The sequence below is a fragment of the Lepidochelys kempii genome, chromosome 8 (genome assembly GCF_965140265.1).
Source record: "Lepidochelys kempii isolate rLepKem1 chromosome 8, rLepKem1.hap2, whole genome shotgun sequence".
Lineage (NCBI taxonomy): Eukaryota > Metazoa > Chordata > Testudines > Cheloniidae > Lepidochelys > Lepidochelys kempii.
The window spans coordinates 85081222-85102442 of NC_133263.1; the positions used below are offsets into that span (position 1 = coordinate 85081222).

General features: G+C 43.3%; 1 protein-coding gene across 3 annotated transcripts in view; it reads left to right on the plus strand.

Annotated features, from left to right (window-relative positions):
* ERICH3 (glutamate rich 3) overlaps positions 1–21221 on the plus strand; it is a 64831-nt gene that overhangs the window by 14340 nt on the left and 29270 nt on the right. The window contains exons 2-10 of one of the 3 annotated variants that reach the window (XM_073357329.1): positions 163–256; positions 2025–2150; positions 4024–4113; positions 5764–5892; positions 9577–9738; positions 11992–12207; positions 14341–14521; positions 16450–16636; positions 20848–21137. In XM_073357329.1, coding sequence (XP_073213430.1) covers positions 163–256; positions 2025–2150; positions 4024–4113; positions 5764–5892; positions 9577–9738; positions 11992–12207; positions 14341–14521; positions 16450–16636; positions 20848–21137 — 1475 coding nt within the window. The remainder of the gene's footprint in view (positions 1–162; positions 257–2024; positions 2151–4023; positions 4114–5763; positions 5893–9576; positions 9739–11991; positions 12208–14340; positions 14522–16449; positions 16637–20847; positions 21138–21221) is intronic. The other 2 variants (XM_073357330.1, XM_073357331.1) reach the window with 2 other exon arrangements.

The following is a 21221-nucleotide window of genomic DNA, read 5'->3' on the forward strand; positions in this document are numbered from 1 at the left end:
CTATGGCACATTTGAAAAGGTTATTTATCTGACAAAATGCCTGAATTGTTTCTTCAAGACAGCACTTTGTGCATTTAAATTTTAGGTAGATAATTTATAACTTCAACACTAAACTCTGGGTTTTCATAATGTCTCCATGGTGGCTTCATTTATTGGTTTCAGGTCACTCGCAACCTACAACAGCCTTACAGACAAACACTTGGCTGGATACTTCAGCAATACAAGGATAAGACGGCATCTTCAGCGATCAGGGCTGGTAGGCTTCAAAGGCTCCCTTTTTGTTATTTTTACCTCACACTGCTGGGTATTTTTGCTTTTCAGTACAGAGGTAGGGTAGCCACTTTTAAAAATTTGCCCATATAGACAAAAACATATCATGGTGTCATCCCATGCCAGCATGATGTAATGTGATCACATTTTGATGCTATGTAAGTTCATTGCATTACCATCCAACATCATAGTGCGATCACATATGGCAGGACCCTATGGGATTTGGGGTCCTGTAAATATAGCATGGTTGTGGAACACAGAGCTGTGGTGCTAAAATCTGGACAATCCTAGAGCATCGAGGGCAGGTGCTAATCCTGGGCCTGATACTGCAGTGTGCTAAGTGGCATCAAAGACTTCACTGGGAGTTGACGAATTTGCAGTTAGCACACTATTGGAGGTACTTAGCGCATTGCAGCATTGGAGGCTGAGGGATGCTCGTCTTATTTAAGATGCACAGCACCACCATATGTGATTGGGCTCTAAAAGTGTTAACTCATTATTGGTAGGGGGTGTGCGCGCGACAAGGCAACTGGTTCTGTTCATACCACGGGTGAGAGACAATTCTCACAGTTAAGATAGGTATTAACTTAATACAAATCATTCATTTTCTCCCAATTTAATATTATTGGATTAAATTAACAATTTTTGGAGACTGGAGGAGAGGACACTGTGGTAGAATTCCAGCAGGAAAAATTCCAACAGCGAGTAAAAAAACATACCTCCTAATGACCCAATTCGGATTTTCTAGTGTTATGAAAATTCCTCAAGTGACATTAGCAGCAGAATAAAACTGCTTCCGAATGCTGAGGATCCTGAACTTTGACTGGCTCGGGATGAACTATTAACTGAAACGGAGGCATTGTCCCTTAATAATAAACATGATTGTCTATCAGTCATCTGTCTTCATGGTGGTGGAGACCATTATTGGCATGGAACAATTCTGTACCTAAACACTGGGTGATCTTAGCACAGCCCTGAGCTTGTGGCAGAGTTGCAGTAAGTCATTACCACACATGAATGGCAGTGCATTACCACACAGTAAGGCTGCTATTAAGACATGTCACTGTACTTGTATTTCAAATCTATTGTGAGGAGAACTTTTCTTTGAGTGATTACAATAGATCCAGTATGCCTTTGTTACATATTTCTGGTTATTCTTCCCAGAATCTGTAAGTCATAGCTAAACCCTATTAGATGATTGACTTGTTTTTAAAAAAACAGTGTCAAAGTTAACCTATTGCCTATAAAGTCGGTTATTAAATTCATAAAATTCCAATTAAAAATTGGGTTAATACCTTCAATTTTATTTTTCAGCAATCTCTATTGTCTCTAATTGTTTCATGCAGTGTTGTTGTAGCTGGGTTGGCCCCAGGATATTGAGAGACAAGGTGGGTGAGGTAATATCTTTTATTGGACCAACTTCTGTTGGTGAGAAAGACAAGCTTTCGAGCTTACACAGAGCTCTTCTTCAGACCTCCATGCCTCTCTGTGCTGCCTTCAGACCTGAAGAAAAGCTCTGTGTAAGCTCAAAAGCTTGTATCTCTCACCAACAGAAGCTGGTCCAGTAGAACATTCTGTCTCACCCACCTGGGCTCTCTATGGTATCTAATGGACGTGGCACACATAATAAAGGTGCAGAAATGGTGTATGCATTCAAATAGTTTTGCTCTCCTTTTGTACGTGGCTTTGTTTAGAATACACCTTGTTCTCTCTTCTCTTTTTCTCTATGTTTATATTTTATTTGCTTATGGCAGATCTCAAGAAGTGGGAGAATAATATCTGAGAAGGAGTATCGGCTAAATGCTATGAGGAAGGATCACCAAAGATATGTACGGGAATGCCTAGCTCAGGCCATATTTCACAAGGTCCTTGACATGGAGGTACGAACACATTATCCACGTATAAGCCTTTTAGAATAGTTCCTTAGTCATGTCTAGGGGCTGTTTACTAGTGCTGGTATGCCATGGGGCTGCCCCTGAGAAGAGGGGTATTTGGTGGAGAGGAGGGCATGGAGTCTCCACTCTTGATGACTCCAACCAGGAGAATGTTTTTGGAACATCCCCAATCTCAACAGTCTGCCAGGCACGTGAAGAGGAGAGGAAGCTACCTCAGAACTCAGACTCAGTCCCAAGGTCACAAGGGTCAGATAAATCACAACGCCTCTTGTGTGCCAAAAGATCTAGTAACCTCAGTGTATTGCTACTTATCAGCTTTTGTTAGAGCTGAGAATTTGAATAATGTTATACACTCTTCTGTGTTTTTCTGAATGGTGGGTCTGTGTACAGCACAGCTCTTTGAAACTCTCCAGCCCTCACCATCTGTAGCTCAATTTCCATTTCCTAAAATGAAAAAAAGATGACTAACATTTGTTTAAACACAATTATCTCCATCATCATGTTGCATTTAGCTCCAGCTCACTATCCCCTTAAAGATTCTGAGCTTAAACTGATCCCAAGCTTCAGCTGCAAATTCCAGCGGGTTGCAGAGCCTGGCATTTAAATAGCTGCCCTCGTCACTCTTGTTTGTGTTGCCCAGCTTGGCTTCTTAAACAAATATTCAATTAATGGTTTTCTGATTAACACAGTTCTTAAATCTGAATATTCAAATAATCCGATTCATTGTTCAAGCCTGCAGTTGTAGTTTCAAGCATTGAATCATCTGCTTCAGTCCTGTTTTTGAGACCACAAATCTTATTGTCTCCACCAAAGAACACAACATTGGAGTAGAACATTTGCCATAACTAGATGGAATTAACAGACTCTAAAACTGTCAGTAACACCCCCTCTCCCCCCCTTCCTCCGCACACACAGTTTTTGGGGCAGTGACTGTCATTATGTTCTGTTTGCACGGTGGCTAGCACAATGGGGTCTTGGTCCAGGTGCTTGCTTCCTAATAAATATCAATTAGGGGCAAGATTCTCTCTTGCCCTCTGCTTCCACACTGAGGAATAAGACTGGTCCCCCTTCCGCCCCCTTGGAGTGCAACCACTCCTCCTTTCCCACGCAGCATTCTCTAGGAACCCGAGACTCTCAGTTTTCCCCACAAAGCATTTGTTTAACTGGTACCTAAGCAACGTGATGGATGAAACCAGACCCAGTATCTTACTCAGCAGCCCCCTAAATCTCTGTCTCCGGGCCTATCTCCAGCCTGCTTCCCGCTAGGTAAGTGCAGGGTCTACAAGATGGCACTGTGCAACAGCTTTGCTCCCTATCTGCCCCCCCCCCCCGCCCCTAGAGTAGGAGGAAGGAATCAGTTACAATTATAGTCCAGTAGCAATTACTTGCTCCTGCTGCCCCCCCTCCCCCCCACCCCCGGTGAAGGTAGATTGCAGTGTCATTTCCGCAGGCACATACCATCTCCTATAGGAGAGCGGTTCAGATTAATATAAATAATTAAACACATTGTTTATGGCTGTGGTATTCGCTAAACAGATCGTCATGCAACTTTTCTAAGCAAAAGAAAGGAAAAAAAACCTACCAATGTTCCCTCCACTCATACAGTTCTGCCCTCTGTATTCTACCCTGGCAGGGGGAATAGCCTCTGTAGAAGTAAAAGCTGACTGGGCCCCTATAGCATTCAAAATGTTAATGTTGGGAAGGGAAGGATTTTCACATGCTGAAGTGTAAGGCAAGTCAATGATCATTACAGGGCAGTGATCAATGGGTGTAATAACCAGGAGGGCAGATGAGAAGTACCCAAAGCTGGAGCTCAGCCTTGTTGTGTTCACTGACACCTCATTATGGTAATTAATAGGATTTCTTGCACTGGCAGCGTCATCATCAGCTAGAAATTAAAAGAAAACTGGAAAATGTTGTGAGGAAGGACCGGGTTCAGAGAATCAAGGTAAGGCTGTGTCACGTGAGTGTACTGAGCACTTGGCAAACTTGCCGAGGCGAGTAACGCAGAGCAAGATTTTTATCAGAACCAATCCCATGATGGTATAGAGTCCTTTCAGGGGTCTTTATCCTGGAACCACTGTGTTTGGGCTCGACTGTGCAGCCACTGGACTTGTGGAAATCCCACAGAAGTCAGTGGCTGTTCTAGCCAGGAAGCCATAGACCTCCCATGGCAAGAATATCTCTCTAGCTGAATTTCTTCAACTCCTGGCTGAAGCACTTAAAAAACCGTACTGGGGATCCCATCTTCTCAATCAGTCTTTTATTCTTTATCAGTAAAAGAAGTCACACACAGCAGAGGGCTTGCAGTATTGCCAATCCCACATGTTCAAAAATCATGAGATTATATAAAAATAATAGATTTGGTGGTTTTTTTATTTGTCTTCCTCTTTTTGAGCCCTCAGGAGTCACATTTTGAAGCTTTCTCCACAGCCATAAGGGCTAGAAACTGACTTTTTCTTTAAGAATGAAGGCTGAAATCATCACATATCCACTTGACTCCAGGAGCTGGGGCTTTAAGGAAAACAATAATTATTGTGAGACTCATGACAAAATCATGAGAGTTGGCAACACTGGGTATGTTAAGAAGCTGTCTGGTTCTTTGATTATGTGCAGAAAGAAATGCAAACCTTTCAGGCATTTGAATTTCACTTTTCTCTGCATTCCAGCTGCAACCAGAAGAAGGAAAAATAAATGAAAATACCAATCCTGTAATATTTACAGCCTCAGCCCCAGTACAGGAAGTACTGGAGAGAAGCTGTGATTTAGAGTCTGCCCAAGTTTGTATTCAGGACCTTTATGGCACAATGCCTGCCGCAGTGCTGGATTTTGAACTCCTGACCAGAAACTAACACTGCTCCCCTCAGTGGGAACCCTATGGTTGGTGTTGGTTGTCTTCTGTCCCTTGGGGTTAATCCCCTTAGGGACTCAAGAGACAGGCTGATGCAGGGAGGTGTAATTTACATCTTTCTCCACCATCTTCCGCTAATCTGGACAGTATCTGATCTGGGATTACACATTAAAAGGGATAGGGGATAAAGGCACATCCAGCCCTTCACTGCCAGAGTTAGAATCACCACAATATGGAGACTTTGAGAAGGAACAGATGTCAAAGGAAGGAAGTAGGGGATTGCAGAGGCTCCTCTAACTTTAGAAAAGAAACGGGGCTTCAAACAAAACAGGGTGTAAGAGGCTGAAATACAGAGGGAGAGGGCAGAAATTCAAAAAATACACAGAAACAAGGGGAGGAGGAGTAGAACTGATGGGGTTCAACAGGTGTTTGGACAAGACTAGAAAGGGAGGGAGAAGGGAAAGGGACAGAAAGATGGGAGAGAAGCAACAGGCCCAGGAATCAAAAGGAATGGGCGATTCTCATTGTGTCTTTTCCTTGCTTCTCTCCCATTCTATCTATCTGCCCCTTCCTCCTACTCTGGTGTCAGACCTGGATCTCTTCTTCCATTTAAAGGATAATGACGTAAGCTCCTGCCAAAGCTGATAGTTATTCACAGACGCAGAAGGCTGGTTCAATGTTCCATGACAGGATATATAGCCTCCTCTCCCACCAAGAGCTCATATGTATAACTTTCTCTTCCTCTAGGTGGAACGATCAAGAAGATCAGTGGAAGATATTAATCCTCTGCTCTCTCCACACCCACCTGCTGCTCCAAGGAATCACTATGGACGCCATGCTTTAGTTGATGGAGAGCAATCCAGTCCTTCTCAATCGGTGAGTCTTATCCAACACCCCGAATCCTGCACCATTCTATAGACACCTATTACATCTCTACTTTGTAGCATTGGCTGGCCAGACTGCCCCAAAGGGAGTAGGATCAGACCCTTATTGAGGGAAGTGGGATGTCAGTTCTTAGAGATACTGTTTCATGATAAACCTGTTTTCGTACCTTAGTTCTCTCTTTTTGTTTGCACCACCTTCCAAGATCACTACAATAAGCATTAGAGAGACAGTGGGCATGTCTACTGCCACCGCTGCACATCTGCTGAAGATGCTCCATGCTGAGGGCAGAGTGCTCTCCTGTCAGCAAAGTAAAACCATCTCCGTGAGTGGGGGTAGCTCTGTTGGCAGGAGAAGCTCTCTCGCCGACACAGCACTGTCCACACCGGCTCTTATGTCGGTGTAACTTACGACACTCGGGGGGGTTGTACGGGGAGACTTTGGCAAACCAGTAAAGTGCCTGAAACCACTATGGCTTATTGCTAAAAGCAGCCCAGTCAGCAGGCTGTAAATTGGCCATTCAGCAGTCTCAGTTTAACCAAGGAAGGGGAGGGGGGTTGGGTGCCACAGAGAGGGCAGCTTGACCCCGTATACTTCCTGATAAGAATTTTTGTTGAAGTTGCTGATACATGCTGTCATAAATATAAAGGGAAGGGTAAACACCTTTAAATCCCTCCTAGCCAGAGGAAAACCCTTTCACCTGTAAAGGGTAAAGAAGCTAAGACAACCTCGCTGGCACTTGACCAAAAGGACCAATGAGGAGACAAGATACTTTCAAAGCTGGGGGGGGGGAACAAAGGGTTCTCTCTGTCTGTGTGATGCTTTTGGCCGGGACCAGAGCAGGAATGCAGGTCAGAACTCCTGTAAAGAGTTAATAAGCAATCTAGTTAGGATATGCGTTAGATTCTGTTTTGTTTAAATGGCTGATAAAATACGTTGTGCTGAATGGAATGTATATTCCTGTTTTTGTGTCTATTTGTAACTTAAGGTTTTGCCTAGAGGGATTCTCTATGTTTTGAATCTGATTACCCTGTAAGGTATTTACCATCCTGATTTTACAGAGGTGATTCTTTTACTTTTTCTTTAATTAAAATTCTCCTTTTAAGAACCTGATTGCGTTTTCCTTGTTCCTAAGATCCAAGGGTTTGGGTCTGTGTTCACCTATGCAAATTGGTGAGGATTTTTATCAAGCCTTCCCCAGGAAAGGGGGTGTAGGGCTTGGGGGGATTTTTGGGGGGATGACGTCTCCAAGTGGGCTCTTTCCTGGTTAGATTTGTTAGACTCTTGGTGGTGGCAGCAATAAGGTCCAGGGACAAAAGGTAAAATAGCTTGTACCTTGGGGAAGTTTTAACCTAAGCTGGTAAAAATAAATTTAGGGGGTTTTTCATGGAGGTCCCCACATCTGTACCCTAGAGTTCAGAGAGGGGAAGGAACCTTGACACATGCATTTTAGAAGAGAAGGATGTGCCCCAGGAATGTCTATTGGGGCCTCAAGGCTGCAAACTCTGGAAAAACCCACACCTGGTTAATCGATAATCAGAAGGAATCTCTTGCTTGACCATTGAAACTGCTTACTTAACAAGTTTGCTTTAAGGGACATGTCATTCCATTACTAATATATGAATAAGGGGGAAAAGTTTGAGGTGGGGGGACTCTTCAGGACTGGACTCTCTTTCTGGATTAATCTTGTGTTCCCCACTGGCAGACGGGCTGCTGCTGTGCTACACTCAGCTTTGGTAATTATCAAGGGTTGGGGATATTTTACTAACCCCCTGTTGCAGATGTGAGTATAAGTGCTTGAGACTAAGTAAAGTTTAGCTTTAAGTGAAAGCACTCTTGTGTTGTCCTGTTTGTGCCAGCCATCTATTGGTTGGACGGCCGTGTCTCCCCTGATTTATTTTCTGACACCACCTCGCACAGAGTAAAAGTTACCAAGAGCTTTGGGTTGAAAGAACCCCAGATATGGTTTATTCACACCCCTGAGCGACATAACTTATACCAACCTAAGCTGTAGTGTGTACATAGCCTAAGTTGTCTAAATTATGGACATCTTTATCATCAATACCAAAGATGGGAGAATGGCTATAAGCGCATTATAATCATAAGTGGGCTGCATTGTTAACTGACAATAGAAAAAGCTAGATTATAGCCAAGACTTTTCAGAAGTGAATAGAGAGACATGGTGAGTGAGGTAATATCTTCTATTGCAGTGGTGCCCAATCTTATTACACAGGAGGGCCACATAAACCTAAGAACAATTTTGTGTGGGCCAAACAGATTCTACATATTTTAATAAGGGCTTGTTATGTTGGCATAAGTTATGTCACTGCGGGCTCTGAATAAACCATTCCCCTGAGTGACGTAAGTTACACCAACCTAAGAGCTGGTGTGGACAGCTTCTCCCGCCCATGTAGCTACTCCCTCTCGTGGAGGTGGTTTTATTATACAGCTGGGAAAGCTCTCTCCCTTTGGCATAGAGTGGCTGCACCAGATGTGTTACAGCAGCACAGCTGCATCTGTGCTTCTAGTGTAGACTAGCCCTAAGATTTAAAGTCCCCTGTACTGATTTATATTTTAAGTTCAGCGTGTTTCGTATGTATTTAAATAGGTTGTTTCTATGTACAGTATTGTCTATTTACACACTTGTGTAAACTAAAACGATGTAAACAAGATGACCAAACGTGACTGAACCAGCCATTAGTATATTGTGTTGAAGCAGGCTGCTGTTCATAAATCGGGCACCCCTGTTCTATTAGACCAACAGACGTCGGTCCATTAGAAGATATTACCTCACCCACCATGACTCTTTAATACCCTGGGACAGACACAGCTACAGCTACGCTACATACAGAAGTGAATAGTGATTTTCGGTGCTCCAGGTTTTGGGTGCCCAATTTGAGACCCCTTAAGGGGATGTGATCTTCAGAGGGAAGGTTTTCAGCTCTTTCTGAAAATCAAGCTTTTTAAATCTCTCTCAATGTAGGCACCCATATTTTCTCATCAGTTTTGAAAATCTTGATCAATAACTTTTTTGCGTCCTCAAGAGATTTGTATGTTGGGATTATGCACGTTGTACCCTGTTGTAAGCCCTGTTTTCATAAATACATGTTTCTACTCACCTTTATTTTACAAGAAAATCTACATGTCAAATTGCAAGAGCTTGATTAAATAACCAGTTAAAGGTTCATCTATAATTGTATTGAATCCCTTATTGCAGTGGTTCTCCACCAGGGGTACATGCACCATTGGGGGTACACAGAGGTCTTCTGGGGGTACATCAACCAACTCATCTAGATATTTGCCTAGTTTACAGCAGGCTACGTAAAAAGCACTAGCAAAGTCAGTGCAAGCTAAAGTTTAATACAGACAATGACTTGTTTATACCGCTCTATATACTATATCATTGTTTCTTAACCTGGGGGAGGTGACCCGTGGGGGGTCACAGGATGGCTTTAGGTGGGGCCACAAGTGCAGGGCCGGCTTTACGGGGCAAGCAGGGGCCCCACAAAGCTAAGATACACGCTGAAGCTAAAGCCCCATGGCCTGGGGCTGAAATCAGACTCCTGAAAGGGGTACAGTAGTCTGGAAAGGTTGAGAACCACTGCCTTATACTCCTAGGTTCTGGAATGTGCATGAATGTTCATTTTAAAAGGCTGTTCTCTTATTTCACTTGTCCAGTCTTCCTCTCCTCGGCCAAACACTGCACCAGGAAATATGCAACGCCCAGTCCGATTACAGCCACTTCCTGGATATCCCACAGCAGGATCCACACCCAAGACTTCTTCAAGATCCAAACAAAAGCTCTTGGAACTTGAACATGATCATCAGTTTCCCAATGGGGTTAGCCCTTGTTTTTTTATGAGAATTACATAGTTTTAGGAACCCATCAGAAAAAAATGACTTAAAAGTAGGCTAATACTGTACATCTCAGAATTGTGAACCACAGATTGTGTTTAATGCACAATTATTTATCATCACTTTTTTCCCTTATTTCCCTTCCTTTTGTTTTGCAAAAGACATTGTCCTACTGACTTCATATTCAGACCTGTATCACAGCACTGAAAAACACAGTGGATGCTTTTTTTTTATAGAGTAGTCTTTCTTTGCATATAAAATTTTCACTCTCTGTGGAGATTCTCTATAGGGGGAGTGCCTACCTCTTAACAGGGACAGCTGAGGGTATTTGTAGAGGATCTAGATGGCACTACTATGAGGTGGGTGCATAATTGGTTGGAAAACCATTCCCAGAGAGTAGTTATCAGTCATTCATAGTCAAGCTGGAAGGCACATATCAAGTGGGGTCCCACAGGGATCAGATCTGGGTCCGGTTCTGTTCAATAGCTTCATCAATGATTTCGATAATGGTAGGGAGAATACCCTGATAAAGTTGGCAGATGATGCCCTGCTGGAAGGGCTTGCAAGTGCTTTGGAGGATAGGATTAAAATTCAAAATAATCTGGACAAACTGGAGAAATGGTCTGAAGTCAAGAAGAGGAAATTCAGTAAGGACAAATGCAAAGTACTCCATTTAGGATGGAACAATCAGTTGCACACATACAAAATGGGAAATGACTGCCTAGAAGACTGCCTAGACTGTGGAAAAGGATCTGGGGGTCCTAGTGGATCACAAGCTAAATATGAGTCAACAGTGTAACTCTGTTGCAAAAAACCCCAAACATCATTCCTAGGATGTATTAGCAGGCGTGTTGTAAGAAAGATGCAAGAAGTAATTCTTCCTCTCTACTCCACATTGATTAGGCCTCAGCTGGAGTATTGTGTCCAATTCTGGGTGCCACATTTCAGGAAAGATGTGGACACATTGGAGAAAGTCCAGAGAAGAGCAACACAAATTTTTAATAGTCTAGAAAACATGACCTGTGAGGGAAGATTGAAAATATTGGGTTTGTTTAGTCTGGAGAAGAGAAGATGGGCAGGGGAGAGAGGAGAAGGGGAGAACGGACATGATAACAGTTTTTAAGCACATAAAAGGTTGTTACAAGGAGGAGGGAGAGAAATTGTTCTCCTTAACCTCTGAGGATAGGACAAGAAGCAATGGGTTTACATTACAGCAAGAGAAGTTTAGGTTGGGTTGAGGAAAAACTTCCTAACAGTCAGGGTAGTTAAGCACTGGGATAAATTGCTTAGGGAGGTTGTGGAATCTCCATTATTGGAGATTTTTAAGAGCACGTTAGACAAACACCTACCACAGGTGGTCTAGATAATACTTAGTCCTGCCATGAGTGGAGGGGACTGGAGTAGATGACCTTTCAAGGTCCTATCCAGTCCTACAATTGTATGAGCCCAGCAAAGCCTCCCTTTCACCATCCACAGCTGTAAAGGGGCAGCAACCTTTCCTCACCACAACTCCTCCTACTCAGCCAAAGAAGTCGGAATAGGGAGCGGGAGCTGCTCAGGCTAGTGGAACCTGCTCACATGTGTATGTAATTACCAAAAGGGGAAATTCAGCCCCTTCTCCCACAGCTTTGAAAAAAATTAAGTTAATAGGGCTTATGTTGGTAAAGGTATGAGTGGTTTGGGGGCTGGAATAGGGGCTGTGACCCTTGTGCAGCCACTGCAAGGTACTGCAGTAAGTAATCATGAACCATCAGCCCTTCTCCCAGCCAGCTCCCATATGGGATGGTTTATGTGGACCTTCTGCACAGCCCAGTTCCAACAGCTGCCCGGGTTTGAGTTTCTTCTGTATACCTGCCTCCTACTTCAGGGCCTTTGGCTCCTGTGCCCTTGGATGAATTTCATCCTGGAGGAGAAGTAAAGCTCCACTACTAATGGGAAATGTGAATGTAAAATGGAAGGAACAGCCAGACCATGTACATTAGGGGGAGGGATAACTCAGTGGTTTGAGCATTGCCCTGCTAAACCCAGTGGTGTGAGTTCAATCCTTGAGGGGGCCATTTAGGGATCTGGGGCAAAAATTTGGGATTGGTCCTGCTTTGAGCAGTGGCTTGGACTAGATGACCTGCTGAGGTCCCTTCCAACCCTGATAGTCTATGATCCAGTATGCTCTCGAGTTGTGCAGTGCAGGCTCAGTGTTGACATGAAGTTTGGTTTTGACCTGGTTAAATGTGATTGCAGGGAGATAAAAGCATGATGAGGCTTATGAACTCAGGGGATTATTCAACTGGATTATCCCCATATCAACTTCCTATCATTAACAATTACATGATACCGGTGCCACCTCCACCCCAAAAAGGAGATAAGACCATAAAGGGAGTTAGGCACGGGACTTCCAGGGGGAGACGCTTTCGCCCAACCACCGCACCCAATGGCTTAGAGCAGCTGTTAACAAAGGTATGTGATCTCTTTTTCACCCCCTACCCCCGATATCCATATTTCTTGCTCCAGAGGTGCTTATACAAGATATGCTGTCTTGAGAACGTGAAGGGGGCGTGAAGTGGTTCAAGACATGCTGAATCTGGCTAGCAGTGGAAGTAGTGCTAGCCTCCTCAAGGGGCTAGCGAGGAGCAAGGTCAGCAGCCCAGGACCAGTGCTGGGGGCACACACCCAAGGCTGTGCACCCTCCGTGTTTTGTCAGTGCTAGAGTTACAGTGCAAGTCTGAGCTGGATCTCTACTTTGGAGAGTGCTTTGATGGCACAATCTGGTCCTACACGTTTGCTTTAATGCCGTGCTGAGGTACTGTATTGTCTTCTATTCAATGCAGCAGCCTGGGATTGTTTTTCACAGCCAAATTAATTTAATCGAATATATTAATAACCAGACAGGCACTAATTTAACTGAGCAGGACTGAAATCATCACTTGGAAATGGACCAACTCAAAAACTAGAAGAAGAAGCTAAACCCTATCTGTTTTTGTCCTCCTTCTCCTCCCCCCCTTCCACCCCCCCCGTTAAAGCACTGTGTACTCCTGAAAACCCAACTTTTGATTATCTTGTTTTGTGACCTCCTTCCAAGGATCCATCTATAAAACATTTCCAATGAAGAGAATGGTTTTACACATGTGCGCACAAATGTGAACCTAAAATAATTTGTTAAAGAGACTCAAGTATATCAAACCGTTCGACAAGCAGGTGTGTTCACAGAATCAAGATCAGAATGTTGGGAGAATAATCTGCTCATGATTTGTCCTTGTACCCCACTGCACCCCGTGATAGAGCCATTCAAATAAACAATGCATTTGGCTTCCGTGCCACAGAAGAACTGAAAAAGTGGCTTTTATGGTGCAGGCCCCCAGCATAAAGGACTCAATCCTTTCTCAGGCAGAATTACCATTAACTTCCATAAGAGCTTGCCAGTATGGGGGCTGTATGCTTAAACCCACATTATAGTCCGAATCATACAAGGCAGATGTGGAAAAGACTGATTGGATCATCTGGTCCATCTCCCTGCCAGGGCAAGATTGTTCTTAAAAGCCCATAGTCAGCAGCTGTAAAATGCAAAATGCCCCCTTCCTTTTTTTGATGTTATAAGAGAGAGCAGAAACAGATTAAATTTGAGGACTACTTACGTGCTTAAAGTTAGCCACATACTTGTGTGTCTTGCTGAATCAGGACCATAGTGAATCATGAAGAACTCAGAGGCTGAACTTTTTTTCCACATAAAACCCTAATCAAAGAATTTTTAATAGTGTACAAATTAATAACAATCCAAGGCTGCTTGCAGAGCATTCACAAATGGAAACATTAAGTTAAATACAGATTTGCTATGTAAAGTTCACTCTGCTCTAACTAGAATGGCTTTGCAAACAGAATGGAGGAATTCTAAATGGATTCTATTCGAAAAGTAAACTGACATACAGGAATTATTTAGACGTCGGATTCTATAGCTGGAAGGAAAGCTGGTTTGGGTTTTGGAAACCAAATACAGGTTTGGTAATTTCAGATTTGGATAAGCATTTGCCAGCTAAAAGAAGAAAATATAATTCATCTATCTGGACAGTGTATGTCTGGTAAAGTCACGCAGGACCCGATCCTTGGGTCTGGTGGAGCTGTGCTGAATGCAGGACCCTAGGTGATGGGCAAACCTAGCTGTATGCTACCTTTGCACGTCCCTGGTCTGCAGGGTTGCCCAAGTGTGTGTAAGAGGCAGCCATAGTACTTTTTTAAATGAATTCCAGCTAGATTGACCTGAGGGTCTATTACATCATCTGGGGACTGCTGGAGTCCAGCAGCACTCTGGTCATGCCCCCTTTTCCCATGTACATTCCTGATGTGACCAGTGTCCCTATGCCAGGGAATCCTCAGCTGACTCAGTAGAGCAGCTGTAAGGCCCCTTTGTTACACAGGGTCTGAATCAGGGCCACCGATTTTGCACACTTTGATCTATTTGCAGTTCAGGAAGGTTAAATACAGTGAGAGAAAAAGAGGTGAATGAATACTTTAAAAAGGTCTCACCAGAGCTGCCCCTTTGTTCACCTCTAGTTAGGAGTCGGGTTATTGAATGCATTTTTTGTGCTCCTGTTGTAGGACTCAGGAAAATTCCAGAAGCCCTCATTACACAGCAATGCATCTGTTACAATGATCTACTTTGGAAAAAGTGTGCACTTGTCTCATGATGACACTGATTACAGAGACGAAATCAAAGTCTATCAGCAGCATTGTGGAGGAGAAAACCTTTGTGTCTACAAAGGCAAGCTATTGGAAGGAGGTAAGGATTAAAAGTTGAGGAGTTCAATTTAATTCTGGCAACATCTTATTTTCTGGATAAACTGTTGATGTGATATCAAAATGATTTCAGCTGAGCTCACTCAAGATATGCACATCCAGGGACTTATAAACCAGCTGCCTCCAACCTAAATCAAGATTTACTGTTCCGTGATTGAAAATGAGGCTGCAATTACTTTTGCAAATTATGAAAGAAGGAATTTAGAGGAGTGATTTAACAAAATACTGTGGGTTAGATTAATTTGTGGATAGAGATGTATGGTTAATAAAATATTTGCAGAAGTAAACTGTTCTTGAATACTAAATTCTGTTTCTGAGTAGCAGTAATACATCAATGTAAACTGTTTATTGTTCCAGAAGGAAAACTATATTCTGGGGGCCTGATTCTGATCAGTTTTACACTAGTGTGACTCCATAGACTTCACTAGAGTTACTCTGGTGTATATCAAGAGTGAGAGGAGAATCAGACCTGGGAATCTACTATTCATGAGAGCTGAAAATCACCTCAAGGTTAAGATCAGAAGTCCTCAGATACAATGAAATCACAGTTGTTCTGCTGCATAGGGGATGGGTGGTTGTGGTGCAGGCCCGAGGGAGTTCTCCATAATCACTATACATCACACAATTGTGCACTGTTTCGGCTCTGCCTAGCTGATTATGGAGGAAGGAGGAGCATCTACAATTAAGGAGGGGAGGGTTACCACAGATCACAATCCTTATTCCAGCCCAGGGATTGGAGGAAGACTTCTTCCCATCACTGCAGAGGAACTCCATAACATTGGCATAAAGCCTATACCCAGGAGCAGCACAATCCCCCTGCCCCCATGGTGCCATGCTAATGAGTTTCTGTAACCTGAAGTGATGACTACTATTGCTGAAGGGGTGATTTTAGTCTTCCAATTGAGAGAAGCATTTGAACCAGCAGTTCTGTTTCACTCAGTGAGTTATATCGCAAAAAGAAAAGGAGTACTTGTGGAACCTTAGAGACTAACCAATTTATTTGAGCACAAGCTTTCGTGAGCTACAGCTCACTTCATCGGATGCGTACTGTGGAAAGTAGAGAAGATCTTTTTATACACACAAAGCATGAAAAAATGGGTGTTTACCACTACAAAAGGTTTTCTCTCCCTCCACCCCACTCTCCTGCTGGTAATAGCTTTTACCAGCTATTACCAACTATTACCAACAGGGGAGTGGGGTGGGGGGGAGAGAAAACCTTTTGTAGTGGTAAACACCCATTTTTTCATGCTTTGTGTGTATAAAAAGATCTTCTCTACTTTCCACAGTACGCATCCGATGAAGTGAGCTGTAGCTCACGAAAGCTTGTGCTCAAATAAATTGGTTAGTCTCTAAGGTGCCACAAGCACTCCTTTTCTTCTTGCGAATACAGACTAACACGGCTGTTACTCTGAAATGAGTTATATGTAACTGATTGTGTTTGTTTCTGACTTTTCACTGAATATGATAAAGCGCTATGTCTGCATCCGACTTCCCTTTGCTGGAGAGAATCAGCGCTGCTCAGCCGTGTATCATAAGCCCTATACTGCTAGCTAACAGCTAATGGATACCTTTCTGCAAATCAAGTGGTAGGGGCCTGTGTTTCTGAGGTGGGAGGCTCAGGGTTCTATCCTTCCTGCAGCTGTGAAGTTTTGAATGGCTGCTGTGACAATGTCCTAGCTGGCTACAGATATGTTACAGCACCTGCAGGACATGCTGTGGGGGTGGGGACAAGCATGATTTTTGTGGATATCAGCAGGTGGAATTTCACAACTTAATGATCCTTAATGCAGATGAGAGGCAAAGAGCCTGATCTCACAGGATCCATAGTTTTGGCACATATACAGACAAAATGGAGGTCACTGGGCACAGGCTGTCAATAAAGCATTAACCCCGTTCTCTCACCAATTGCAGAGACCTTTCACTTTACCTCAAAGCGCCACCATGGTTTCCCCTTCAGTCTCACCTTTTTCCTCAATGGGATACAGATGGACAGGCTGAGCTCCTGCTGTGAATACAAGCATCGGAAGAGTGCGAGATTGGGAGGCAAGCATGGATATTTTGGCTTTGTGAATGTGGACAGAGCGTCTCCTTGCTATAGGTATGCTCACAAGTGTTTAGACAACAAAACTTTCCCCACTTTTTTCAAAGCATCTATCAAACGTTTCACCCATTGATCTTTCCAGAGCCCAGGCCACATCTCAGACGAATGGGGATCTATTGCCTCCCTTGTATTGAAACCAGTTATATCATCTGCATATTGGATCTGCTCTTGCAATCTTCCCATAGGCAATCTCCTATTGATGTCAGTTGATTTTTACATTGTCCCCATTGTGATAGTTCTCAGGGTACCCAAGACTGAGTCACCGTGTTACCTTCCCTGCCTCCAGCGTGAGGGAGACTTGCTTGTGCTTAACTGGGTATCTGTTCCTTGACATCACAAGCCTGTGAGCCACCTGAGCCTTCCCTTCTGGGCTACGCCAGCCCTCACTTTGCCATTCAGGTTAACAGTGTACCCCAGTCCCTGAACCCCTTTGCAGCATTCCCCTGTTGTATCCTGCCCCCTTGCCACTGACCACTCACAGAAATACCAGGGTCAGCTGTCTCCAAGGGAACAGTGTACACACAAGCTTGCAGGATTCAATTCAGGATCAGCTTCTTGCTCAATACCACAGCACTGATAGTGAAAACAACAAGAAGTTTATTTTCAAAATTCAAGAGATTGTGAGTAAGGATAATGGAAACAAGGGTTTAATTATAAAATAAAACCATAACACACTTTCTAAAGGTTAAACTTAACTAGTAGATTAACCTCCTGTTTAATGAAGTTCATCTCACCCAAAGCCTTTTGCAGCATGTTCAATCCAAGCTGGTGGGGCTCCTGTTTTCGTGAATGTCAGCGCACTGCCCGTTTGGAGGATCTTCTTTGTTTCCCAAATATAGTTCAGCAAACCTTTGAAGTGTATCTCAAGATAAGGTTCTTTTCCTTTGTCGTGTGCTTCCTTGTTGACTTCGCATATCTCTGTTGACTTTGTATGTAAATACCTCCAATGTGCTAGCTTACCAGGCTTAATTTATGCGCCAACAGAGAGACAGGTGAATAACCATCTTTTGACTGACAGGAAACCTGTTTCTCCACCTCTGCTGTGATACAGAATCTAAAAATATTTTCAGTATTCCCACATAGCTCCTTACACAGTAACTGTCCACACATTTCACAACGATATTAACAATGTGTGTGACCTTGACTTTCATTTAAGACCTCACATGACATTCTTTGTTGAACCGGAATATACAGACCAGAATCACGATATTCTTGTAACCCCCTTGCTAATTGACACTGAGGGGTTTTTGGGTTACAACCATGTTTTCTGTTTTCAGTATGCCAGAGAGTGTTGAACTGAAGTTGTATGCTACATCAGAGCATTTGTCAGGGGGAAGATGGAATATCTGTCAGCATGGGAAGAGGCAAAAAGGGCCTTTTGTCAACCAGACAGGCATAGAAGGTGGTTTGGCGTTGTTGGATAAGTATGTTATAGAATCATAGAATATCAGGGTTGGAAGGGACCTCAGGAGGTCATCTAGTTTAACCTCCTGCTCAAAGCAGGACCAATCCCCAACTAAATCAGCTGGATGTTTATGCTAAAAATGATCAGCAGTGAAATAAGTAACAATGGTGCCATTTAAACAAGCTGTATGTTCCAGAGTTAACAATCCATTTATCTCAGTGAGTCATTCCCATCTCTCAGACCTATTGTTCACTCAGGCAGACATCACTACATCAGTTTACATTCAATTGTATTCTTAAGGTTTGTAGGCCACCATTCAAGCTAGATACATATTTAAAACAACAAGAACAAAATCTTAGATTCAGGAGCACAACTCTGCCTCAACATTTGAAGTCCACAGTAATTTCCCTGGCTGCCGAGTAGGCCAATATAGGACATTGCCCAGGATGCAGAAAACAAATAGGAGCACAACAAAGCATTCATTTTGTTCATGGCCAAAGACAATGCCATGATCAATAGCTGGAGCGTACGCCAAGAAACTTCAGTTTTAATAAAAAAAATAAAATCTGTCTGCTGGATTTTCAAGGCAGTGTCACACAGTAGAACTGCTGCTGCCATGTATAATTTTTATTCTTTTCATAAAATATTTTTAAAACAACAATAAACAGTTGGATGAGGCGGGGGAGGTGGAGAAAGGGGAATCCCCCATACAGCCCAACTAACTTTTTAGATAAGCACTAAATTCTGAGGAAAAATTCCATGTCTTTCCACTTCACACTAATATTTACATGATTTATGTAAATGTTATGTTGCTGTGATAAGGTTTTCTGAGGAGTGAAAAGCAGCTGAATTAGGGATGGAGGTACTGTTTCAGTAAATATCCAAAGTAGCTTAAATCTCAGCCTTTCTGTGTGCACGTGTGTGGAGAAGAAAGTGAATTACCTTTATCTAAAATGATATAAGCCTGGAGAAATGGTTCAGATTATTTCATATTGGAAAAACCCAATGATTAATGAAATTCTTTTCTCTTCCACCAGCCACCCAAATCTAGCTATTGACCTAAAGATCCCCTTTTATAAGGTTCCTTTCCCAGCAGTGACCACTCTATTTTCATGCCCCCAACAAGTCACATTCCATAAAGTCCTGCTTTACCCCTGTATGTTTGGAGGGGCAAAATTGTGAGCACAAATAATTTTGCGTCCACAGATTCAGGGCCTGACCCCATGCTCAGTGAGGGTTCCCATTGATTTCCATGGGTTTTCGGTCAAGCCCTTAGTGACTTTGCCCCTGATTCCACAATAGGTTCTGTCTGGATGCTGGGGTTAGTCTATGCAGAGCTCATTGTAGGTTTGAAGCTCTAGATAGCTATGCACCTGCACATAGGAACTCCAATATCTCAATGACCTTTAGGAAATTATGGGCGCTAATAACTGAGAGGACAGAATGCCTAACACAATTATTCACACCTATATTTTGTGCCCACAAAATTGGAAGTCAGTTTCTGAAAATCTAGCTTTGGAAGTCTCTAGGATACATCACAGCAGGTTAGAAGCAGCAGTAGAAAGGGTTAGCATGAGGGATTGCTATATTAAAGCTTTATGTAAGAAGAGCAGTTGGATAGGTCATAGTGTTCTAGGAAGGACATGAAAGGTATAGGAAGGGGTTCATGGTTATGGGGAGAACAGCTGAGAGTAAGGGAGAGGGATCATCCCTAGCACAGTTCTCTCGAGGAAAGAAAAAGGAATAAGCAGAGTGGGGTTTTCATTCTTCACTAGGCCTTGGCAGAGTCTCTGGGTAATGTCTACACTACAGACGCTACGTTGGAACTACGGTACTGTGCCATTGTGGTGATGTAATGTAGGCACTTGCTACAATGACCGAAGGGTTTTTTTTCCCATAGCTGTAGTTAATCCACCTGCTTGAGACGTGGTAGCTAAGTTGACTGAAGAATTGCTTGCAGTGTCTGTACTGGGCGTTAGGTCATCTTAACTACATCTCTCAGGGGTGTGAATTTTTCACACCGCTAAGGGATGTAACTAGTTTGATCTATGTTTTATGTGTAGATCAGGCCCCAAAACATCCCCAGGATCCATAGTACATGTGCAAAAGTTCCTGGGTTGTACCAGAATTCTGAAAGCAAACACCACCTTCTATGAACTAAGAAATCTTTCAATGGGGGGAGGCAGGTGAGGAAGCAGGGTTTGTTGGTGAAGGTTAAAGCAGCATTAAGAATTGTTTTTTAAAAAAACTGGAGAGAGGGAGAACAGGATGAATTGGGCTTGGTCTACACTTAAAAGTTATATTGGCAGCTGCAATGGTCAGGGGTGTTAAAGAGTGAAGCAAGTAGGGAGCGTTCTGTCTCTCAGCGACCTGGTCCTGGATCTCTGTTCAGGCCATTTCCTGTTGGCCAAAGTGCAGCTTTAAATATGCAATTTGGGGGCTTGTCTACACAGCAAGTAGCTGCACGGCAAGCCAGGGTGTGAATCTGCAGCAGCATGACAGTAACATCCTGTGCAGACACTGCCGCAGTGCAGTGAAAGTCCTGGAGAGTAGCTTCGTGCAGTAGCAGTAGTGATGCAGTACTGTATGGTACAGCAGGACCAGGATTTGCTCCAAAGTGCTTTACAGAGGTGGGTAAATGGTATTGTCCCACATTTATAGGTGGTGAACCTGAGGCATAGGACAATGTATTTAATTTTATTTTTAACTCACTAGGCATGTGGCAGGTTATGCTTCATACCCTTCCATTCTTCGCCAAAGGAAAAATGTGTAGTTTCCAAGTCTTCCGTGTTGTTTTTGTTAGGTGTATTATTGCAATGGGCCTGGACAAAAAACCCTCTCCTCCAAAGAAAAAGATGAAAGAAGACTATGGAGAAAAGCAAGAGGATTTGATGAAGGAAGAAGAGCACAATGAGCCAAGTGAGGGCAGCGTCGAGCAAGAGGCGACCAAACACTCAACTGTTGAAATTTCATCAGCTCATGGAGAGGGTCAGGAGCCTGCAGTGGAAATTGGAAGGGAGGAAAGAGAAGAAGAAACACAAGAAGGACCAGAGAATGAGTCTGAAGATGACCAGGAAAATGCTAGTAAAGATGGTACAGTATCAAAAATCCCAGTTAAGGAACACAAACGGGGAGGCAGAATTGTCTAATGGAGAGGGCATAGCACTGCTAATCAGG